The following is a 25862-nucleotide window of genomic DNA, read 5'->3' as shown; positions in this document are numbered from 1 at the left end:
TTTTTTCTGCTTCTGATAGCGAGAATATACTATATTATATTACATTACATTACACGGAAATGACGTCCTTATAAGGACTGGCTTAAAGGGGCGAAGAAAGAATGCTTTTCATATTCCCCATTGTCTGTAGAGGACAGTGTAGGGATAAGGTGCTATTGAGCTATTAAAGCTATGATCATGGCAGGAGGGTAACAGCAATAGCTGAGCCTAAGTTAGAACTTCATTGGCTACAGCACTGCCACCCATTACACTCCAACGGTATTAATCACCGACTATGTAAGTAAAAGTGAAATCTCAAAAAAATCGGACGATCTCTAGGCCACTCCATATAGTGGGCGAAAGACCGTCCATATCTCAGCGTTGGTTCCACCCAGTGACGGGCTCCCCCATCACCGAGCAGAACCGCTCAAATTCCGAAGAAAATCATTCACCGACAAAGCCCCTCAGCGGGCCGTGCCGGAGAACACTTTCCCCAGAGACTCAAAATGCTCCCTTAGGGCAAAAACCTTAAGAGAGCGAACTCAAAAAGCGCCCAAGGGGGTAACAGCAACAGCCGAACCTCAGTTAAACTTCATTGGTACAGCATTGCCATCCATTACCCTCCAAAGGTATTAATCATCGCATCTCACGGTCGATCCTGTTCATTCCTCCCCATTCAAATGACGTCCTTATAAGGACTGGCTTAAAGGGGCGAAGCAAGAATACTTTTCATCTTCCCCGTTATCTGTAGAGGACAGTGTAGGGATAAGGTGTTTTTGAGCTATTAAAGCTCTGATCATGGCAGGAGGGTAACAGCAATAGCCGAGCCTCAGTTAGAACTTCATTGGCTACAGCATTGCCACCCATTACCCTCCAAGGGTATTATTAATCACCGCATCTCACAGTCGATTAACCAATTTCTCCCCAAATGACATCCTCCCTACTTATTGATTATTATATATTATTATATAATAATTAACATATAATAACTAATTATTATATATTTCTTACATATTAGATTTTAGATGGTGTTTATGCTCTTTCTCTCTTTTTTATTTTTTTATGAAAAAATTAAGATGTTTTATTTATTAAATTATTTTATAATTATTTTTATATGTATTATAAGTATTTATTTATCGACTTCTATGAGATAATCTTGGCTAAACTCAAATTTCCGTTATTTCAAAATTCATCTACTTGTCCATAGTTTTCTCTGCGCTACCTTGGTTACTTACCAGGAAAGCTAACTCGATCACTTATAACCGCTGTTGTGACGCATTTATAGCCTGTCGTCTGCTGTACGTTTCACCTTCGTGCATTCGTTCACAGTTGGTCTCGCTCAGCCAGGTAGTACGCCGTTAGGCTTGTTTTGAAACCTGCCAGAGTCTTCATTGGAGTGTTTATCGTTTGGGCTGCGGTCCCACGCACACCTGGCGTTCTGATTGCGCTACATTGGCTCGTCAAAGGAAGGTATGATTCCCGCTGTTTTCGGTCGTGTGTGTTAAACGTGATAACAACTTATTTTAAAAGTGTGCCTTTTTTCAATCCTCACCCAAGTTCTGTTTTGTAGCCATGGCTGTGGGAAAATTATATCCTGTGATGTTACTAGCTTGTGCCGCCATGTTCTTAGCGGCCGTGGTTGTTATTATAGCATTCGCGACACCCTACTGGCTGGTGTCGGATGGAAAAGCACCTGTGGAAAGGTTCCAACGGTTAGGGCTATGGGAAGTATGTTTTACTAGCTTCGTGGATACCAAATACCGATATGACAGGGAGTTCAGAGGATGCAGATGGATCTTCGATGAAGAGTATGAATTTCTAGACTACATCTTACTTCCTCGTAAGTTATATTTTATTTTCTGATACAATTTTTCTTCTGTTGCCTGTGACACGTGCGTTTGAGTGTTTACTAACGTTGCATATTTGATATGATAAGTTTGCATAATAATATAATATAAATAAAAACATCCTTATTTATGAATAACAACAATGTTCATCTGCTTGATTATATACATAAACATAAATATACATAAATAAATATACTTTTTCAAGCAGAGCCATAGCGCCAACTAGTGAGCATTATTTATTCCAAAAAGTAGCGAAATAAATATTGGTGTTTTTATTTTAGAATAATTATTATCAAGAAAACTAAATTATGCTTTTAAATTAAAAAAAATTAATAAGTATTATTATACTTCCCGTATTTTTAAATTCAATATCCTATTATAAAATGAGCGATAGTATTTACAGATATTGATCTCAACAATTCTCATCTTGACTTGAGTTTTAAACTTATTAAATATATATAAAAAAAAAAAAACTGACGTAATTGGAACAGTATGACAAGTTAAAACATTATTTATTACATTTTAAAGTTTAAAAGGAAACCAATATTAATAAAATGACATCATGATAAGTTTAATGTTGCTTTCTCATAATTTCTCATAAAATATTTTCATAAATACGTTTAATTATTTACTTTTTACATATACTAACGCTTTGCATTTTTAAAAAAGATTTTATATTTTATATAAGTCCTTATATTTTATATATATATATATATATAATTAAAATGCCTATTTTTAAAAATCGTAGTTACTTCTAAATTATATTTTTTAAATTTTTATTAGATTACAACTAAATGCGTAAAGCACCATTTCATTTTATATATGTTCAAAAATAATCTTTTGTAATTTGTGTTGATTAACAAATTGTTGCAATGCCGTAGCCAATGAAGTTTTAACTGAGGCTCGGCTATTGCCGTTACCCAGCCATGACTTTTTAGCTCAATAACACCCCATCCACACAGATTTCTTCATTCAGATGACGGGATAAAGAGTCAAGGACTCAGTCCATCGCCCAGTTCTTTTAAGAACTTGATTAAATTGTGGGAGAGAGATCGACCGTAAGATGCGGTGATTAATACCCTTGGAGGGTAATGGATGGCAATGCTGTAGCCAATGAAGTTCTAACTGAGGCTCGGCTATTGCTGTTACCCTCCTGGCATGATCAGAGCTTTAATAATAGTTCAATAACTTATCCCTACACTGTCCTCTACAGATAACGGGGAAGATGAAAAGCATTCTTGCTTCGCCCATTTAAGCCAGTCCTTATAAGGACTTGATTAAATTGTGATATGATGATATGATATATAAAATATGTCATATATATGATATATAAAATATAATATATATATATATATATATATATATATATATATATATATATATATATATATATATATATATATATATATATATATATATATATAACGGGGAAGATGAAAAGCATTCTTGCTTTGCCCCTTTAAACCAGTCCTTATAAGGATATAAGGACTTGATTAAATTGTGAAATTTGTGTTGATTAAATTGTGATATATATGATATGAATATATTAATTTATATCATTACACATACAATTGTATATAATGCAATATGGAAACCGAGGTAAATGAACTGGAGGTGCATAGTATATTACAAAATCTTGATGTAGATACAGCTATGGGATTAGTGGTATACCAGCGCGAGTTTTACGAGAGGGTTCTAGGGAATTGGCAGTGCCTTTGACCACATTGTTTAATCTAAGTCTCATCTCTGGATTAGTACCAAGGGGTGGAAAGAAGGGAAAAGAGTTCCATTGCATAAAGGAGGCTCCATGACTGATGTAGCAAATTACCAACTGAGCAGCATATTAGCTATTAGCACTTGTAGTCAAGATGCTGGTGAAGTTGGTCAAGAGCAAAATATAGGAATTGATGGAGAGAAATGGGATACTGTATGGGGGTAACATGGTTCTGCGAAGGGTAGATCATGCATCATTAACTTGCTTATATTTTTATACTACAGTGACAGCTGAGTTGGATAAAGATAATTGGTTTACAGTGATACTGCTGGACTTTTCAAAAGCCTTTAACAGGATACCACATGGAATTCTAATAAATAAACTGCAGCACATGGGATTAGATATAGGGTTGGTGAAGTGGATAAGAGGGTGGTTGATAGAGAGTAGTTTATTCGGGAGTAGAGTACAGAAGAAGGCCTATGACTAGCGGCATGCCGCAGGTCTGTTCTTGGAGTGCTACTATTTAATTTGTATATTAATGATAGAGGAAAGGATCTGAGAGGAACTATTTAGTTGTTTGCCAGTGATGCAAAATTGGGTGGTAGAGAGTAGTTAATAAGATGATGTTAAAATTTTGCAGGATGATTTCGATAGACTGGCAGTCTGATCAAAGGAGAATGGATGTCAGTTTAATGTGCCAAAGTGCAAGGTTATGCATTTTGGGGTGAAAAGATTACTAGCTGTAGACCACGTTGATGGAACTGTACTCCAGGAAATTGATGAAGCCAGAGATTTGGGGGTATTAGTGGATAAGGAGTTAAAGTTTAGGGAGCACATAGCAAAAGTGGCTAAAGTAGCTCATCGGATTACTTGGTTACTGAAGAATACCCTGATGAGCAGAGATAGGCAGGTTATTATACTTATTTATAGAGCCTTGGTAAAAAAAACCTACCTTGACTAATGTGCACAGATCTAGGTGCCAGGGTTTCTTGATGATGAGGAAGAGGTGAGAGGATCCAGAGACGAGTGACCAAGATGGTAGAAGATCTATGGGATGAACATTATCAGGACAGGTTGAAGATTTTTGGGTTACAGAAATCGGTTAACAGGCGTAAAGGGGATGATATGATTGAGACATACAAATTACTGAAAGGTTTTTACAAGATTAATTCAAAGGAAATTTTCAGAAGAGGTCTGGTGATGGGAGAACTAGAGGCCATCCTTGGAAACTGATTAAGAGTGTAATTAGCAAGGGTGTTAGAACTAGGTGGAGAACCACTTGGAGAGTGGTGAATAATTGGAATAGGTTGCCTGAATGTGTTGTGGGCGCCATGACTGTGAATGAGTTCAAAGGAAAGTGTGATAGATACTATGCAAATGTTGGATAGTGCTCATCATGATGTGTAAAGCCTCCTTTGATGAGCCTAAGGACGACCATAATAATATTAATAACTAAAATATGTGATACACGTTGGAATTATAACAATGTAATCTTTTGTAATTTTGCTAATTAAATAAAAATATTTACTAAGGAAATATATTGAAATTATAACGGTGGAATCTTTATAACTTTTATATTTTTGGTAAATATTAAATAATTTGTTATAAGTTCTGTTTGGTGTCAGTTTAAAACATTTCTGATAAAAAAAACAAACAAACTAACTAACTCTGATTGCATTACGCTATAGTGCTATGTTTCATTATCTGCTTCAAGGGTTTTTAGGAAAAATAGATAACTAAAAATACAAATAAATCAATAACGAAGGCTAAATCAATAATAATAATAAAGGGGAAGATCGAGAAGAAGGTGAAGGGATGAACTGGAACAAATTGCAGGAGTGAGATGGATGGGAGAGGCAGAAAACCGAGTGATCTGGATAATCCTGGGGGAGATCTTCGTCCAGCAGTGAACAGAACCAAAAGATCGAAGAAGAAGAAGATAAACAGTTTCAGAATGAAAAAAAAAATTACGTTATAGAGTACATAATCACCCTTGAACATTACACTGCTTTCACTATATCAAATAAACCAAGGGACGGATCACTTTATTTCAAGTAGACTGGGGAAGATAAGTTCATGTTGTTTATTTGCTATCGAATCTGATGCTATTAATTGACGTATTTATTAATTTCGACCTCGAAAACTAGTTATTTTCAGATGAATACATTTCTTGCTCTTAATTCTGCATGTATATACCAATATGTAGTTTTTAAACTTTACATTATACTGGAATATGTAATATTACATCTTCTATATTCTCTCTCATTTAGAAGAGAATTAGAAAGAAAAAAAAAGTGACATTTTGCGAATGTCAACCGAATATTTAAAATTTTTTGAAATATTCGGTTCGAAACTCAACACACCTTTAATTGATGAATATTATACTTATTAAAACTTTAATAAATATTATTATTTAATTATTCAAAAAACAAAACAATGATAATACCAATTATTTATTTTTTTATTTCTAAATGTGATTATTTGTAATTATCAAAGTTAAAAAACGGAAATAAATTTATTTGGGAATTGTTAAAGACAAAAACTTTGTATTTACATAAAATCTTCTTGCAGTTCCTTAAAATAGATCAAATTATCTTGAATTTATTAATTTAAGATTCAGTAACTTTATATATTTTGTGATATAGCAAAGGAGGAGGACGAAAGCTCATTGATAGTAAGCCAAGAAGTCCTAAAAAAAAAAAAAAACACAGGAAAATTATGTCACTACATTAAACACCGGAAGTAGCTTTTTTTTTTTTTTTTTTTTTTTTTACAGAAATGAAGAAAAGATTTGTAAAAAAATACGAAATCCGCATTAAACTCAATTCTAAATTGTATAATATTCTGTAGAAGAAGGTGGGGGGGGGGGTGAATAATTCCTTTGTGACAGGAGGCCGGAAGTTCATTAGGCTACTTTGTAATAGAGGTGGAGAGAGTACGGAGAAGCTCTTTTGGGCGCAACAATATATTCACGAACATTCTGAAATATCGAGTCTGAGACTTAAATTATTTTTTTTTTTTCTAATGAGAGAAAGCTTAACCAAAACTGTTTCAGTTGAACTTAACATTTGCTGTCGTTTTAAAATTCTCTTCCCGTCCTCTAAGATACTTCCTCTTTTTATTATTATGATTATTTTTTTTTATACGCGAAGAATAGCCACTTTCTGTATATTCAGGTGTGTGTCGATTCGTTGCTCTTCATGAGTCAGTAACCCTGTGAAGGGGACAAACGAAATGGTTATTGTGTGTCCTATCAAAGGAAATGAATGGCTGTCCCTCCCCACAGTCGTTTGACTTTCACACGGTAAGATGAGAACAGCCTTTATACGTACAAACTGACGTTTGGAGAATGGGCCAATTGCACATAGGCCTGACTTTCTTCACAGCATATAACAATACCCGCTAAACCACCTTACATAGCTCTCCCTCCATTCAGGAAGATGTTTCTGTTGACATTAACACCAGCGAGTCTGCGCACGATTGCAAACATTTTTCACCCTCTTTAGGTTAAGTCAGTTAGCAAATATCATGTATGCATCAGGTGTTATCATATGTTTATATCTCTTGGTATGCAGTCATGTAGCATCATCACATGATCGGAGAGCATGGGAATATTTACATACAACACCATTCATAAATCATCATCACACTCATCCAGTAGGGACCATGTACTTGGGATTTAATCATTTACTTTTTGCTAGACTTCAATATCCAGACATCTTAGGACTCGTAATCTAACCAAATACCGTGTTATGTTATGTTGAGTGTTGGCAATATCCTCCCTATTCCCCAGACCAATATTGATGAATCATAGCTCATCGATATCAACAGGTAATAATAATACCAATAAAACAATTCTCAGCAAGATGAGTTTCATAATCACATTCTTGCATGTTTTTATTATTCACTATCACAATTACCGAATGCACGGCATACATACTGCAGACCTAGCTTTGTTTTAATTGCCCGGTTACAGAAAGTGGGGAGAGTTCATGAACTTTTATCAATAAAAGCCATTTTCGATAAAAATGAAATAATAATAAAAAAGGAGAAGGAATATTTTGATAAGAGTTCATAAAACAATAACTAATTCTTTGTTTAGTTTAATTAATTCGAAACATATATTTTGAATGTGAAAATATTATATTTTTGGAAAAAACATCTTCCCACACCATTTTATAATTTGCAAGTTGAAAACTAAATAAAAGTTAGTTTTTATTATATTATTTTTATATGAATTATGAAAAGATTTTTATAAATTTTTATATGAATATTTATCAATAGAAATAAATAAAACCCGAAAATAAACATAATAAATTTCAGCAATAAAAATAAACAAAATTAATAACCATAAATGCTTTCAATAAAACTGAAAAAAAAAAGCAGAAACATAATTTAATCAATAAAAATAGGCCCAAAAAACTAAATAAACGTAAATACTTATATCAGTAAAAAAAAAAAAACTGTTTGATAAATGTAAAATACAAACTAAATAATTCTTAAAAACAAATTAGTAGACTAAATACTATTTTTATTAAAAAAAACATAAATAAATAAAAACTAAATGTTTTCATAAAAATAAATAAAAAGTTTAGGTTTTTCTTCATCTAAAAAACAAAATTCCAGGGATAGTCATAAGCACTCACATATCGTAGACAAAAAAATTAAAAAAAATAAATAATAATAATAATAAATTAAATAATCCATTAGATTTTCGTTATGAAAGAAGAAAACTGAATACTAGTCGGATAACTAAATTAGTTATATTTATGGCCAGTAACAAACTTCAAGCAAACATACTTTACATTCACTATTAGTCTACCTATAAATTATACATGCCTACTATGTTCGTTATATTTCCATTCAGTTGTCATGGTAATATCTGTCGCTTCGAAGTGTTTAGACCTGTTTTCTTCAGGTGGTTAACTGTCGTCTTCTCTCTTAAAAGAGAGCTATTTCTCCCTTAGGGTATTAGCTATATTTGAGGCGCCATCAGTGGTGAACACCCCCACCTTTATCTAGATCAGGATCTTTTATATTGCTCAGAACCATCCGGTATTATCTACCTTTATCCCTTTAGATGCATTCCATTCTCTGTAGGAAATTGTTTTAGCATGCAAAGCTCACTAAGAGCATAATTCTAATTGGTGGGATTACTTTTGTAGCCTTTAACGTATATAGACTCTCTGCCTTTCGTGTCTCTTTAATATTTTTTTTTTTATTTAATTCAACTGTATCTTCACTCACCTGATCCAGTTTCTCAGTTACTTCCATATCAAAAGTATATGTGCAGATGCTTAGTATAACGTAATTTTTTATTAATGCATTATATTATATTATATATTTGTTTCATGTATTATATTATAATTATTATAATATATATATATATATATATATATATATATATATATATATATATATATATATATATATATATAATATAATATATATATAATATAATATATAATATATATAATATATAATATAATATATATATATATATACAGGGTGTTCGGGATAAATTTGACATATTTATAATTAATTATATTTTTCCGTAAGTTACATGTATTAACACACACTTCTCTTCATTTAAAAGTTTGGACCCTTCTTCATTCATATACAAGATGTCAGAAAGGATGGATAGCTGGAACCCACCTGAATCATGGAAGAGAATAACTTGTATCATGATGATTCGTGCCCGCCATCAAAATAAGGATATTACGACTGCTGCCCAATGCTCCCTGAATACAGTAAAAACAATCAGGCATGAACTAGAGACTTGCAATGGTGACTACGAGGATGTAGCAAGAAGAAAGATCCCTAGCAGACGATCTTTTATTGCGTTCGTACAGCAGAATTCCTCGCAAATCTGCAGGAACAGGTGTTGAAGAACCCTGGCATTGGAATTCGGGCTTTGTTCGTGGAGTTGCCAACTGTAGTCAAGCCCTGGATAACAAGGGTAGCCAATGGTAGGCCGTATGTATGGCAGCAGGATTCGGCCCCTTGCCACACCTCTGGGAAAAGTCAAAAATGGTTGTCTGAAAATTTCTATGACTTCACCAGTCCAAATGTTTGGCCTCCAAACTCCCCAGACCTTAACCCCATGGATTATTTTGTATGGGGCGCAGTTGAAAAAGACACCAATCGCACTTCCAGTAATACAAAAGCCCAGTTAATGGATAAAATTAAAACAGTTTTTGCGGCCCTTCCCAGGGAGACTGTAGCATCAGCTTGTTCGAGGTTCCGAAGCAGAATTGAAGCTGTGATCGATGCTAATGGTGGTTATTTTGAGTAAATCTTGTTGATAGTATTGTAATTAACTCTGCCTGTAATGTTTTTTTGTCAATTCATTAAATTTAATAGATACAAAGAAGATTTTCTTTTTCCTTACGAAACTGTCAAATTTATCCCGAACACCCTATATATATATATTTTATATATATATATATATATATATATATATATATATATATATAATATAATTTAATTAATATTATAGCTTTGGCAAGATTATAGATTTGGCAAGTATATATATATATATATATATATATATATATATAATATATAATATATATAATATATAATATATAATATAATATATAATATATAACATATAATATATTATATATATAATATAATTTAATTAATATTATAGCTTTGGCGAACCATAGATTTCTAAATTGGTGAAATTTGCGCCTTGATTGAAAAAAAAACTGTTGATAACTTTAATTTTAAATTTATGCTAATATTTAAAAGGTGTTGGAATAAGTTTCTTAAAAATTTTTCATTATTTAAATAATACAAATTATTTCCTTTTTAGTATTATTTGTCTAAATATTTTATAAAAATTCTTATAGTGATTGCTAAATTAATTAGGAAATTTAATTTTTGTGAAGTATAAATTTTCTGCTGTACTTGATACTGCGATATCTAAAATTTAGCATATGGCCCAAAAGTTCATTTCTTGATCGAGAAAAATAAATTAGGAAAATAACTTCTATAGTAGGATGACTACTGTCAGATGAAGGATTTGTCCTTTTGCTTGCCTTACTCCTTTTTCATTTTCATTTATTTGATAAAAAATATATCAATCCTTCATAAAAGGTTGCAGATTCTATAGTATTGGTACTGCGCATGTGCAGAGATTAACAACAGAAAAGAAACTTATGAACGTGTGTTTCTGTTCAGCTAATGTCAATATGCTGTTCTGATGAAAATAAGCATTTTGCTTATTCTATGTCTGTCATATTTTCATCGTGAATTATATTTTCATAGAAGTTTTGACAGTTGCATGCCTAATTTTATTTTCTACATTATTTTATAAAATAAAATAAAATATTAAACTCTTTTATGTTATTTAATTTTTAATGAAGTTTCCACCGTGTTTTTTTCCCCAATTATGATTTGTTTTATCTATAAAGATTAAAGATTAATTCGTCGCTTATCATTTCCTTCTCTGTAATTTCATTCTCCGCTTCTTTCCTTAATAATAATAATAATAATAATAATAATAATAATAATAATAATAATAATAATAATAATCTATTTCCCGTGAATTTTTGCTAGTTACTTCCATCCAAGTTTTCCTTTTAAATTCAATTTTCTCTTGTATTTGCTTCTTTCATGGAAATTATCCTCCTTACTACTTGTTTACTGTCTTTTTTTAAATCTAATATCAGGAATTTCTTGAATATACTGTAATTAATGACCACAACTGACAGTAAAAGGCTATATTTTAATTAATATTAACCGTGACTGAAGTTTGTATTTCCAACTTTATGTGGATTTTTTATTTATATAGCTGAATAACGTGGAAACAAACAAACAAACAAAAATAATAATATTAACTATTAATGTTAATTTAAAGATACTAGTTTCGTCCTTTTGTCGGGGTGGCTTCAGAGAATGTAAATATAGAGAAATAAAATGAAATATTCGGGGAAACCGTAAAATAAACATTAGAAAAGGAACTGTCATTAATTGAAGAAAGGGTGGTTATTGGTATTTTGGTGCATATTGGCATGTTGGGACTTTCATTTATATTCGCATTGTGGATGTTGCAAACGCGCCCTTAATGGACAACCCTTGCACAATGCGAGGCAATCTCTAAACATAAAGTGAATACTTTAACTCTCTCTGTGTGTTGTAATAAGCATTGGGAAACCCCTGTTTTAGAATGCAGCGTATCGATTGTACATATTCGTGTCATCATATGTGATCTGTATTTCTGCACAAAGTAAACAGATATACTCACTGAATGGGCTGTACATTTGTACGCTGTCAGTAGAAAAAATATTTCAAGAGAGGTACTATCACATAATGCCATATCAATGACTTATCCGTTCCTGATATTGGTAAAATGACTGCATTACCCAAAATTAACTGTAGACAGATGTCAGTTATTCAAATATCTGTCATTGTTAATACGAGACAGTTTGCTTGGTATTAATGGCTATAGAGCTCCAGTTCATTTCTTTAAAGATAATCTTTAAAAAGGGAAAAAAAAAAAAAAAAGGTAAAACATTAGTTAAGCGTGTATGTGTAAAAGGGATATTTTGGCACTGAAAAATGAACACAAGGTTCAACTAGCGACATACTGAAATGAAAAAAAAAAATTTTTCAGAAAGTTGGAAACAAGGCTATTTTTCCTGGAACGAAATATTCAAATCACGTACGATACTGATACAGTCTCTTATGTTAATATAGTCAAATACTGTTGGGAACATTTTTGTTTTTATTTATTTGTCTTAATATAGGACCTAACATCGCGAAACAAACTGAACATAAAAGCAAACAGAGCTGCACGCGAAATCCCCCCTCCTCCCTCAAAAATGAAGTATAATAATAATCATAATTATGTTCGGTACCTCGGGTAGGATAAAGGCTATAGAGTAAACATGATAATTTTCCCAATGAAACAGGATAAGGCAACGAAAATCATATTCTGCCTAAACAACTGTATGCCACCCATATAGTTATTTATTTATATTTGTAAATATAAATGCAAATATTTGCTTCTTAACATCAGGTTAAAGAGAAAAAAAAACGTAAAATGTCTAAAAAGATCAGCAACATATGTTCTCTATTAAAACATACAAATTACCTACGAGATCAGTCTACGAAGCTTATTGTATCCTTATAAGGACTGGCTTAAAGGGGCGAAGCAAGAATGCTTTTCATCTTCCCCGTTATCTGTAGGGAACAGTGTAGGGATAAGGTGTTATTGGGCTATTAATTAAAGCTCTGATCATGGCAGGAGGGTAACAGCAATAGCCGAGCCTCAATTAGAACTTCATTGGCTACAGCATTGCCATCCATTACCCTCCAAGGGTATTAATCATTAATAACCGCATCTCACGGCCGATGCATACACACTCCTCGAAGCTTATTAGTTTTTTAATGCTTTTTTTTAATGCTTTTCATCTTCCCCGGTATCTGTAGAGGACAGTGTAGGGATAAAGTGTTATTGAGCTATTAAAGTTCTGATCATGACATCAGAAAAATAGGAAAGAAATATGTATGAAATATTATGGTGTATGAAATTTATTATTATTATAGTTGTAGTAATTCATAATATGAAAGATACTGAATTGATAATCATTATGTAAATTATTTATATAATGAAATTTCATAGTAATATTGGTATCAAAATGGCAATATTATCTGCTAATCCATATTAATACTTATCTGTGATATTATTCTAAAATTGAAAGTATGATACTGAATAATTGTATGTGGGAGAGGGACACTTGAAAAAACTTCGAGTCGAGCAATTCTGTTATATTTTGGTGCACGCTTTCTATGCATTCCAGGAGAAACTTTCATAATTTCTCTCTCGAGAGTTAGTTGGAAAGTAAAAATTAAGAAACAGTAATCTGCTATTTTACGTAGCTGTACATCTGTTATTACTGAAAAATTAAAGTGCACAAAAATTAAAGCGATAAAATATAATAATAACGGCCTAATAAAATATTAATAAATTATCAAATATAATGTTACATAATTTTAAAGAATAAAAAGTACGAAATTAAACTTGTATTGAGAACGCCATAAATAATTGTGCGCATGTCGTTTCTGCAAGAAGTGTCGTCTGCTTTTTATTGCCTTGCTTTGTCGGAATAATAAGCCATATTAAACGTAGCTCTGTTAACGGTGTGTTTTGAGCGAGAAATGTCAGGTAATTTGCTATGAATTAAACCTCCAGTATTACTACACTTGTGTTATTATTCCATTCATGAACTCTTCCGTCTGTAATGAATATAACATTGACGCTTGCCAAATACATTAATTAATTAATTTATAGTGAGAGAATGGAGAAAAGGTACAGTAATGCAAAACTTTCATGTACGTTTTTAAAACAAATATCGCCTGATTAGATATTATTACTTTGTATTAAAATTATACAAAATAATAATAGCGCTCTAACTTTATCGTATTTAATGAAATTTGCTGTTTAAGATCATCTTTAGTTTTCGATTCGATAGAATTATTTTAGTGGCAATATTAAATAAAGAAAATATTATATATCGATAGATGGACGAATAGATAGCTTTTTAACGATAGAAGGATGGAGTTCGAATCTTATTTGCTTTCAGATGCGTTTGAAAACATCTGTAAAATTTTTACAGACGTGACGCAATTTTACCGATGTTTTCAATCCAGGGTATTTTAACCAGTCTCGGGAAGTGGAAGAGTATTTTCTCCGGATATTCATATTTTCCTTTGCAAATCGGCTTGATCTTCAGTCGACTGATTTTGATTGAAATCAGTTGAACGAAGCGTAGCACTTTTCTGATTGACTAGAGTTTCACTCTAGTCGGAGAAATTCAAATTCAATTTAGAGTCGGTTATTTTGGTGCGGAACCTCTTGCTTTCTCAGTACTTCGCTCACTTTTTTTTATGTCAGATAGTTTTTATGAGATCTATATAACCAAAAAGTGGTGGTGGGGGGGGGGGACTGAGAAATATATACAACAGACTTGAGATTCGAAAGAATGTTGCAAAGGGCATGACCAGTAGAGTGATCTCCCTGTGTGAGTCGTAATGACTTCTTGTAAATACGGTGGTTATAGTAATAACATATTGTTCTATCCTGAGTTGCACATGTCATTTGGAAGTGGAATTGCCTGAAACAGGCTTGGCTGACATGTCATTCTTCCTTCTGCGTTACACAAGCATGTCACACATGGGGAGGAACAAAAATCAGAACATTATAATACAGAAATTTCAACAGGTAAGTGAATTAAAATAATGCATATAAATTGAGAAAACATAGATTTTATTCCCGTTCGCCAATCTCCGATATCATTGGACATAAAAATAAATAAAATCTACCCTAATATTTTTCAGTTCTGTCAGATGGCGTTAGTAGTTCAGCAATGTTAAAAACCCTCATTGGGATCATTCTACTGTGCGACCACAGATGCGAGACTCCTCGACACTTCTGCGCATGTCAAAAGAAGGAGAATCCATTCCGAAAGTAGGGTAATCAATGCGTTTCGTGGATGAGTGTTTATTATTAATACATCGGAAAATTAGCTTTCTTTTATGAAAATTCTAGTTTTTAAAGTGGTAAACTATTTTGCTTGTATAGCAGTTGGAAAATTTACGTATAACGCACGTGATTTCGCATGTCGGCGAATTTGTACATCGCCTTATTCATTTCTCCTCTTCAACATGAATTGACTCTTCTTGGCATATTGCCAGCCGAGGGTCTCGCATCTCTGTTCGAACAGTAGTCTTTCTTATTGTTGAAATTTCATTTCTTGCTTGGATTCTTCTTATTTACTCTATACTCTTCCTCTATATTGACTCATGACCATTTCTTTGAACTTTTTTTTTCCCCTGTGCTACTAGATTTTAAAGGGAATTGGTCACATCCTGTTAGGTGAAGCTCTGAGTCGCTTCGTCTCAGAAATCATAAATGATTAGTCATCTTTTCTAAAAGATATCATTATCGTACGTGTCTTTAATAGAACACAGTGTTTAAATGTTGCAAATTAAACCAAGAGGAAAATCAGCCTTGGATAAAGAAAAATTCAGATAGAATGACTTAAAACTGTTTACATATTATAATAAAGTGGCTGGTATTATTGAAAATTTCATTTTGAATGGAACAGTATTCTACTGATTGTAAAAATATTTGCATATAATGAAGAGTCATAATACTTCTAATAGTAAACGTGAGAGTAGGACAGAAATCCATCATATCAGTGATTTAAAAAAAAAAAAAATTAAAATAAGGCTTTCACTAGTATTAATTTAAGTAATGACTATAGTTTTGAGAGTAGCTTGTTATCATCATTAGGAGGACATCATTCAAAAACAACAAAGTATAAAATTAAATATAAAACTCAGGCTTCCTATCGCACATATATTCCAATACAATTCAAGTTGCAATTGAACCTGACAGACCATTGTTGATATTAGTGGCGTGCATCGCGTGTTTTGCTGTTAGCATTGAGATGAGGTTTATTCTAGTCACGTATTAGCTGATGAAAGCATATTTTTATTTCGCAATAATCCCGAGGTGGACGCCCAAACTGAGCTTAAATTTTAAGCGGTCATTGTGACTATTGGAGTATTGCTTACAGAAATACTACGCGCTTTTATATATATAGTGACTGGTTTCGTTCTTTCAATGTATCTTCACGTCATTTATTGTTGAGTTGTGTGTAACTGCTGTTTTTTTTTTTCTCTTTTTTGTTGTTGTCTAAGAAAATAGCTTTATACATGATTAGAACTGTTCCTTCTACCCTAATTCGCAGTCTCTAAAGGATATTATAAGTTGCGAATCCCTGTTATTTAAATTTATCAAACTAAAACCTTTTTAAGAATTTCTTCAAAGCGTAGTTGGAAAGCAGCGAATAGGGGGGGGATAAACAAAGAGGAACACACTGTAATTGAGATAGATGATAACGTGCTAAAGGACGGTGAATGAGCTGTGAACAGATATTGGTAAAGATATTGAGATTTCAGAGAGATAATATGGAATTTTTAACTGCCACTGCATTAATTGTGAATATCCGGTCACGCCATTCTGTTAAAATCTAGAAGTATGTAATTTGAATTAGCTATAGGAAGTAATGTCATCATCTTATATGGTGTTATCTCGTATACCCCCACCACACAACAATAACACAATTATAAATAACCATAAATTCGATGCCACGGATGACCCAGTCATTGTTTTGAGATTGCAATAAAAACCTTAACAAAGACTATTGATAATGTTTTGCTTGAGTTTCATTGCTTGCGCCTTTATCGATAGCGGATCTAGTTCAACTACGTTGTTTCTTCCATTCAGAGGACAATGAGACCTTTTATGCCAGCTATTTCACTTGGTTAAACAAATGTCAGAGGGTGCGACCCTGGCATGTCTTTCTTATACCGTTCAGGTCATTTGCTACGTGGGTCTAGCTACAGTAAGGACGAGTGGGTTCATCTGGCATGTTAGTAACTCGTTTGGTAAAAGGCTCAAGTGTTTGTCTGAGAGAAGGCGTAAAGAAACTTGGTTAAGAATAAAAGGCGAATTCCTTGTCGCCAGTTAGGGAAGTCGTGCCACTGCATATCTGATGAGTTTTCTTCTAAGCAGATAGTAAACAGATAAGGGTGGATCTCAGAATGTATAAATAACCTTCAGCTTTCCCGCTTCCTTGTGTGTTGGACTCGGTCTTTTACAGTCTCGAAATTCACTGAATGAACTAATCGCGCGCGCTTTAATTTTGAAAAAAAAATTACAAATATCACAAATAGGAAGTGGGTTAAAACATTGTAGCTTTTCGTTCAAATTGCTAATGCAAACATTCAGGGGCGTAGCTAGGAGGGGGCGGAGGGGGGAGGTCTTCCCCGGGAGACTTTGCGTTGAAGAAATCGTGCCATACTGTCTGTAGAACAACTGAGTGATGAAATAGACTTCGACAATGTCATCGACGATTTTGCTAACGGAAAAGAAAGAAAAATAACATTTTAGAATGTTGGAATTAAAAGTTTTACTTCAAAAATAAACGTAGTGTTTTAATTTATTTCTCTATATGTCGTTTTGACTTTTTGTAGTATTTTTGGTGTGTATTGAGAGGGGCGGCAAACTCAGAGACCGCCCCGGACGGCAAAAGCTCTAGTTACGGCACTGCAAATATTATTATTATTGCGTGACACTTCCAGGGAGTCCAAAGACTCATCGAGGGGAAGGCGCCTATTCTACAACTCTTCGTCTCCACCACTCAGTTCACCAACGATACCAACCATCTTAAATTACTGGTGGTGGACCCACGGTCCACCACCAGTATTTTCACGGACAATCGCTAGCATCCATGCCCACGGCGGGATTCGAACCCGCAGCTTTTGGCTGAAGAGCGGGCAATTCGTCTTTTGTGTGTGTGTGTGTGTGTGTGTGTGTGTGTGTGTGTGTGTGTGTGTGTGTGTGTGTGTGTGTGTGTGTGTGTGTGTGTGTGTGTGTGTGTGTGTGTGTGTGTGTGTGTGTGAAAGTAGAGTTGACTGGAGGAAAACCTTCATATGACGAATGCTTTCACATTGCCTATTTTTACGATAATATTAAAACAGTGCATGCAGTAGCCAAATAGGTATCATCTCCGTTTTCCTATTAACAAATAAATGTTGGTTTGAAACCCACTGATGCATAGATGTTTAGTAAAACTCTGAAATGATTTTCATCATTTGATGTAAATTTGTCATCCTGTTTATTCGAAGTCTTAAATGGTATGTGAAAACTTTGGTCTATAGAGCGAGGTTTGCAATTTATCTGACTTTTATCTTATCGTAATCGTAGTGTTAATGTACTATGTTCCAATTTTCTGTGAGTTTTTTTTTTTTTTTTGTTTTCAATCACAGAAGTAATAGGGTTTTCCAGAAATCTCGAGTTTTTTCATTCTTCATAACATGCAAACCAGCCGAAGAACACACTCAATTTACAAACATAACAAAAGACTTCGTAGTCTGAGTTATTTGGCTATAATTGAAACTATCAACCATTCAACCTTTGTGTAGATGAGCTTATCACAAAAAAATTAATAACAAATACATGGATCAGTATTTTCATCGTTTAAGCTTTACAAAGGGTTGAGCGTGTATTTCGAATATTTAGGTTGTGATTCCCCTTCAGAACCCATGAGAGATTTATTGGTGTTTCAACTGTTGTAATGAAATGCCTGACTGCCCACGATTGTCGAGTCAGTACAAAACCCAACCACTTCTTCCCCGAAAAGGGGCCGGGGCTTTATTTTGCTGTGTAGTTCAGCCCCTGACTTTGTATAATAGCACCATACATCGACGAAAGTTATACAAAATACGATACGTGAATAGGGGAAGAAGGGCGGACGGGATATCCAGGAATGTGCAAGTCCACCCAGCATGTACTGTAGCTGCGTGTTTCTCAAACTGTCTTCCACGGAACCCCCAGGGTTCCGCGAAAACTTGTTGGGACTCCCCAGAGCATACAGAATTTATAACTCTACTATTAGATGACATAGTTATCGCTACAGACAGATAAGAAAAATTAGAAAATATCCTGACCAAGCTGCATCAAATAAGTAACAAATACGATATGAAAATCAATTTTAGTAAAACGAAACGAATGGTAATAGGAAGAAAAAGAGAAGTAATCGAAATGAAAGTAGGAAACAATAATGTAGAACAAGTAACGCAGTTCAGTTACCTAGGATCACTGAAGATCTAGACTATTTCGAAACCATCAAACACAAAATCAATAATGGATGGGTAACAATGGGCAGACTACAAAAAATGTGGAACAATAAAAGATTAAGCAAAGAACTCAAATTAAAGATATATAAAACAATGATAATTCCTACAGTACTCTATGGCTCAGAATGATGGATCCTAATTAAAAAAGAAATGGATAAATTCAATGCTTTTGAAATGAAATGCCTAAGAAAAATCAACAGAACAAACTGGAGAGAAAGAAAAACAAATGAAAAAGTCAGAGGACTAAACTTTAAAGAAACAATAATTACAGCACTAAAAAGAGACAAGTAAGCTGGTTTGGACAGTTTCAGGAATGAATTCAGAAAGATATACTTTTAAATGGTAGAATTGAAGGACAGCCCAGCAGAGGAAGATCAAGAAAGAAATGAATTGACAACATTAAAGAAAGCATCCACTTAAATATTTATTTAAGTGGATGCTTTCTTTTATAAATATCTATTATAAAAGATATTTTATAATAGAATTTTATAAAAAGACAGTACACAGATAGAAATGGCAAAAATTCGTCTTTGAGGAACTCAACCTGCCATGAACGGAAGAGAAGAAGAAGTAGTTTCTGAGGTAAAAAAAAAAAAAAAAAAAAAAAATTAATTAAATGAATGGGAAAACACAATTAAAAAAAAATTAAATTGACTTATTTCTTGAACAGTTATGCTACTTTATTATTTATAACATTATGTATCATATGTTTTTTTGATTAAAATATTTTGTAGGTAACAGTTCATTATCATAATTTTTTCCCGACAATTTTTAATGAAACTTTTCATAGGGATTCTTCGAAAAAGAAATCTTTTTATGCAAGGCTTCGCAGTCTTCAAAAGTTTTAGAAACTGCTGTAGAGCACATGTGTGCGTGTAACTTGGATGACATTACCCCTAAGATATTAATTAATTTTAATAGGAAAGTAAATATCGGGAAATGTACTCGCATGTATTTTAATAAATGTCCCTCTATCCTATCCTGTATCCTCTGCCATACGGCTGGTGGGGGTAGCTAATATGCTACCATTCTAGGGAGATGATTATGAGCAAGGTGGTTTCCAGTTGCCTTTCTTGCCGTAGTATATTTTATGACTGCAGCTGGGTGTGTTCACGGGACCGGTTTGCCTGTTTTTAAGGGATAAAAACCCGAGTTAACGGGAGAAAAAACTTACCACCTCCGTATGAGACCGGCTAACTCACCTTTCGTCGAAAGAGAACAAATTAATTAATTCCTCACATCACCGACGGGAATCGAAGCCGGGTCTTTCCGACCTTCTTCTGTACTGACTGAGCTACGGAGGCTCCAAATGTCCCTCTAACGATGATATTCTCTTGGTGTCAAGAAAATGTCTTCTCTGTGAACATCAGTTACCCTTAAAGTTTCTCATATATTTTTTGGGGGGTAGGAATGCTAAGTACCATTCTGTGAATTAAGTACGAAATTCGTAAATATAATTTTCATTTCCAAGTGCATTTTGCGTCGATGCAGAATCATCTACATCATTAGTAAATGTCATCTCCGCCTTTCTGTCTCTTTATTTAGGGATGTTTACTAATTGAACTGTCTCAGTTTTAGTTTATTAGTGATAAAGAGCTCAGTTCGAATGAATTTTTTCATGTCTGTCACTGGACGAAACGCGCTTTCTATCCCGTAACTCTCCCTTCAGTATATTTTTCATTTTTGAAAACAAGGCAAAACGAATTTCTGGTTCTTCCTCCCCACTCTCCTCCCCCCCCTCCCGTTTTTGACCCACTTTTCTTATTTCGTTTCCGCTACCACAGATTCTACTGTCTATTTGTGATTCTTACCTTAAACTGTACTTTTAGCAGATTATTCGTGAATAAATATTTGCTTCTAAGCGATCAGTTTTATTGCTGTGTATTCAGCCTGCAATGACTTAACATTTCTCATTGAAGAACGATCAAACAGCAAAATGATACGAAACAGTTCAACAAGACGTATTTGTTGTAAGAAGTGCTGGTTATTTATAAATAAAAACAACTTTTATGCATCGAATGTGAAAAGTGGATTCGCCAAGATAATTAACCAGCCCAAATCTCATCTCCAGGGTTCCCAGTTAGGATACTCAAAAATATGTCTTTTTTTACGTGAATATTAATGCTTAATTCTATAATAAATGCAAATGAGCCTATTAAAATTGTTCAGAAATAATCGAAAAAAAATTCATATATGCACTTAAAGTACAATTGGTTATGTCTCATTAAGTTTTTTTTTTTTTTTTTGTAATAATAAACATCTCAATATCGAATAGCACACACTAAAACTGCTCAGATGTAAGGAGTGGCATTATTATTATCTTTTATAGCCGATTTTAGAGCTTTGTGTGCTAGTAATCCCCCCCCACACACACATACACCAAAAAAAAAAAAAAAAAAAAAACTTTTATTTTTTTTATTCACATCTGTCGAGTTTAGGTCCATTGAGAATAATGGTTGATAATTTTATTTTAAGGATTTAATTATTGAAAATACTTTATAGCTCACATATTCAGTATTCATAACAGGTTTACCAACAAATACATATACGTTACATCGGAGCAGTGGTATTGTTTATTTTTATTTTTTATGAAGCAACATTTCCTTCCTTCTGTATGTATAATTAGATAGTCCTTGAAAAACAACTTTCTTCTAGCAGAACCAGCTATTTCACTGATAAGTCTGTTCCTGCAGGTGAGGAACTAACACCTGCGTCTTTCATAGATGTAAATTTCTGGTGATGGATAATCCTTAACTCTCAGGTATTTCAATTTCCACTTACCACGCCATAGTAAGGTTGAAAGGTTTGAATCTAGTAAATATTATATTAAAATATTAATTTTAATTGATCGATTAAAAATGTCCACATCGTAAAAAAGTACTAGAACCAATACCAGATAGGCAACATTCTTTACCAAGTTAAAAGCCTCTCTCTCTCTCTGTGTTATGGTAGCGTTGCTAGCTGGTTGTCATAGAAACAGCAATTTCCTTTATTAGAATGATCGCATTATGAAATATTAATTTATTCTACACTGTCAATTTTTTACGCTAACACAACCTAACAGTCTCATTTATTATTATACACATAAAAGCTTTTCCCCATGAGTTTTTGGTTTATTAGTCAATAGAGATTTTATTTTGGTGTCTCCAAATTTATATACATACATAAAAAACTTTTAATTTTAATAAACTTTATGGTTATTTTAAAAAGTAAAAAAAGTATTTATTTAAATTGTCATACAATGCTACGTCACTTATTTTAGACACATAAAAATAGAAACATAAACCGTCCACCTAAATTGATATTGATGAAACTCATCCAAGACTTTGAAAACTATCAAACAATTTCAATTTATATAAAAATAAACAGTAATAACTACCACTTTACATAAAAATCAAACAAAATTTTCATTGCACCACCGGACATGAGTTAACTGTGTAAGTGGCACAAAACTTTAATGGTATTTGTATCAATAATTAAATGATATACAAAAATAAACTGTGATATCTCACATGGTATTAACATCGGTCAGATTTTTAGGAATTATTAGCCCACAAATTTGCACATAAAATAATCCATGAAATTTGAAATAAATAAATGAAAGAGAAACAAAATTTAAGAAAGAGATAAAAAATAAAATTTTTATTACATTAATATTTATTCTAATATCTGCAAAAAATAAAATATTGTATATAAAATAAGTTCATACACTTATTAAAGTAATCGTAATATATTTGTTGTAAGGCTGCGAAGTCCTGAGTTTAGCGGTGTGGATAGGAATCCCCCCCCCCCACACACACACACATACCCTCGATGGTCTTTCCGGACGGTTATGACGGATTCGCCTACATTTGAACAGAATTCACAGATGCTATCACACACACACACCTGCTGTTTCACAGTTAGTCTATTTACATTCAAAGCTCAAGTAGTGGAGATGAAAGACGCCTGATGCTACCACCTTTAGCATGCACTATTCTCACTTATACTAAGCCAGTGGTGTTCAACCTTTTTTACTACGCGAGCTACTTTTCTATAAAAAGTTATTCGGCGATCTACTCTCTTATATAGATCACGTTCCTTCCCCTAACCTGATATCTGATTACGCACAAATAAACGACTAAAAATAAACAACTAAAAAAAAAATACACAACTAAAAACTTTATTTGTGTATTTAAAAATTTATTTATCACTTTTAATTATTTTAATACAACAAAAAATATATATTGGAATAAAATATTTATTTCTCTATTTTGGAAAACCAAAGTTAGAAAAAACAACAGATTGATTACAAACTCACAAGTAACAGGAAATGCTGGTTGATTTTTTAAAAAAAAAGTTAATGTGAAATTTGGTATTGTTTGGACCTCGGAATATTTTCATAGTCAAGTTGATATGAAGAAGTGGCCAATCGCAGACAATCATCCAAATGATCATTTGTAATTTGGTTTCTTAATTGATTTTTTATGATGGTCATATTTGAAAAAGCGGATTCTGACAAGTATGTCGATCCGAAACATGACAGAATTTTTCGCGCAATATCAGTTAATATTGGGAATTTTTCATATGCATACTTCCAAACGACTTCATTGTTTATTGATTTTAAATGTAAACTATTCTGAATGTTTATTATCTCAAGTACTACTTAAGCTTGTTTTATATCAAACAGCCCACTAATTTTATTTGAAATTTCTGTGATGTTCAAGTTTTCTTGAAATGGATTATTGATAAAAGATACAATCATTTCAGTTTTATTAAAATATTTAAATCTTGAATTTATTTCTTCCTCGACTAATTCTATTTCACGAGTAAATTCTTTTAAATCATAGCGAAGCATTTCTTGATTTTGTTCAAAAATTTTTAATAAATATGGGAGATGTCTAAATTCGCGGTCATTTATATTTTTCTTTAATAAAAGTAAGTATTGTCGGAAAGTTTTTATTGAATTTAACATGTCAATTAAATTTTTATCTCTACCTTGTAACTCTAAATTTAAATTGCTTAATTTCGTACAGAAATCTACTAAAAATGATAAGTGTAACAACCATCTTTTATCACTCAATTGTGGATAAATATCTCCTTTTTCATCAAGAAAAATTTTTATATCCTTAATTAATACAATAAATCTTTCTAAAAATTGACTTCTGCTGAGCCAGCGAACATTATCGTACAACAGAAGTTCCCTATCATCATCTGCCCCTGCAATTTAAATAACCCGTTGCAGGGCTTTTCCTCGAACAGAATTTATAATTTTAAATGTAATATCCAAAACATCTTTTGTGTTTAATCTTTTACTACACAGTTCTTGTTGGCGAATAATACAGTGGTACGTTAAAAAATATGGATATTTGTCCTCGTTTTTACATAATGAAATGAAGCCTGATTTATTACCTATCATTGCAGGAGCACCATCAGTAGTAATAGACACAAGTTTAAAAAGCGGAAGTTTGTGTTGTTTCACAAATTCATCAAATGCCGAAAAAATGTCTTCTCCCCTAGTCCTTCCCAATAATGGTATAATTTCAAAAGTTCTTCTTTACTTGAATAATCTTGAGATACCATGCGAATAAATACCATTAACTGAGCAATATCAGCGAAGTCGTTTGATTCATCAAATTGTAATGAAAACGCAACACACTGGTGAATGTGTGACATTAACCTGGCCTGGAATCTTTTCTCCGGCAATTGGAACTCTTCCTTTCGTCAATTTGAAACCTTGTTTGCGGCCTAGAAGTGGTCTCGAACCGAGAAGCTCCTTTCTGGAAGCGGGGAAACTCCTCTCTCAAGCAACGTGGATCAAGGCAGTCTCTCTGACGGCGACTCTAGACCGGGCGGCCTCCTCTCAGATAGCAATTCTGGAACCGGGACCCTTTCTGCTTGCTTCAGCCCCTTTTTATTAGGCCCCCTCTGAGACCTCGCATGAAGTTTGGCAATCCCCAAAGAATCGGTATGAGTCTTTCATCTTAAGTTTCACGTTCGGCACGTCTTTTGTTCTCCTCTGCTTTCTTTTGATTGTAAGTTGCTGGTCATCGGAAAGTTGTTTGAACTCTTTCTGACTGCGGAGATGTTTACACTCAGAGCCTGCAAGCCTTTCTCATACATACAAGTTTAAATAACAATCTTTCTAATGCCGCCATGTACAGCTTCAGCGACAAAAACATTGCTTTTGTTTTTAACACTCTAACATATTCTTATTAAAGCAGTATATAATATAAATAACGCTTCAAAAGAGTTATTTACAAAAACTTCTAATACAAACTATACCGAGAAATATTCACATGGGACTTAACCTAAGTAAAAAATCGATGTAATGTGCTTTGGAATATTTAAGCTACAATCGAGTTTTTACACTTTGCTTATAATCGTATTCACTCGGCTCGCTGTTTGACTTCCACTGATCCAAATTAATTCATTTTCCCGGACTTATAAGAAAATTACTAATTTGACGATTTTAACGAAAAATAAATAAACAATGGCGATACACTTAAAGCGAATTAAAAATAATACAAAATAATGATAAATAAAATATTATGTTTTCAGTTTTAATTAAATTTGTAAGTAAGGAGGAATACACAAGAGATCGACCAAAAATCTCTCCGCGA

General features: G+C 33.0%; 1 protein-coding gene across 1 annotated transcript in view; it reads left to right on the top strand.

Annotated features, from left to right (window-relative positions):
* The first annotated feature begins 1348 nt into the window (after nucleotides 1-1348).
* The window catches only part of LOC150106932 (uncharacterized), a 63498-nt gene continuing 38984 nt past the window's right edge, over nucleotides 1349-25862 (top strand). The window contains exon 1 of the mRNA XM_090392832.1: nucleotides 1349-1819. Coding sequence (XP_090248958.1) covers nucleotides 1552-1819 — 268 coding nt within the window. The 5' untranslated portion in view covers nucleotides 1349-1551. The remainder of the gene's footprint in view (nucleotides 1820-25862) is intronic.

This window comes from Typopeltis vanoorti, chromosome 5 (genome assembly GCF_054136105.1).
Source record: "Typopeltis vanoorti isolate ZY-2024b chromosome 5, IOZ_Tvanoo_1.0, whole genome shotgun sequence".
In the NCBI taxonomy this organism is placed as follows: Eukaryota; Metazoa; Arthropoda; class Arachnida; order Uropygi; family Thelyphonidae; genus Typopeltis; species Typopeltis vanoorti.
This window is presented reverse-complemented; position numbering and strand designations above follow the sequence as displayed.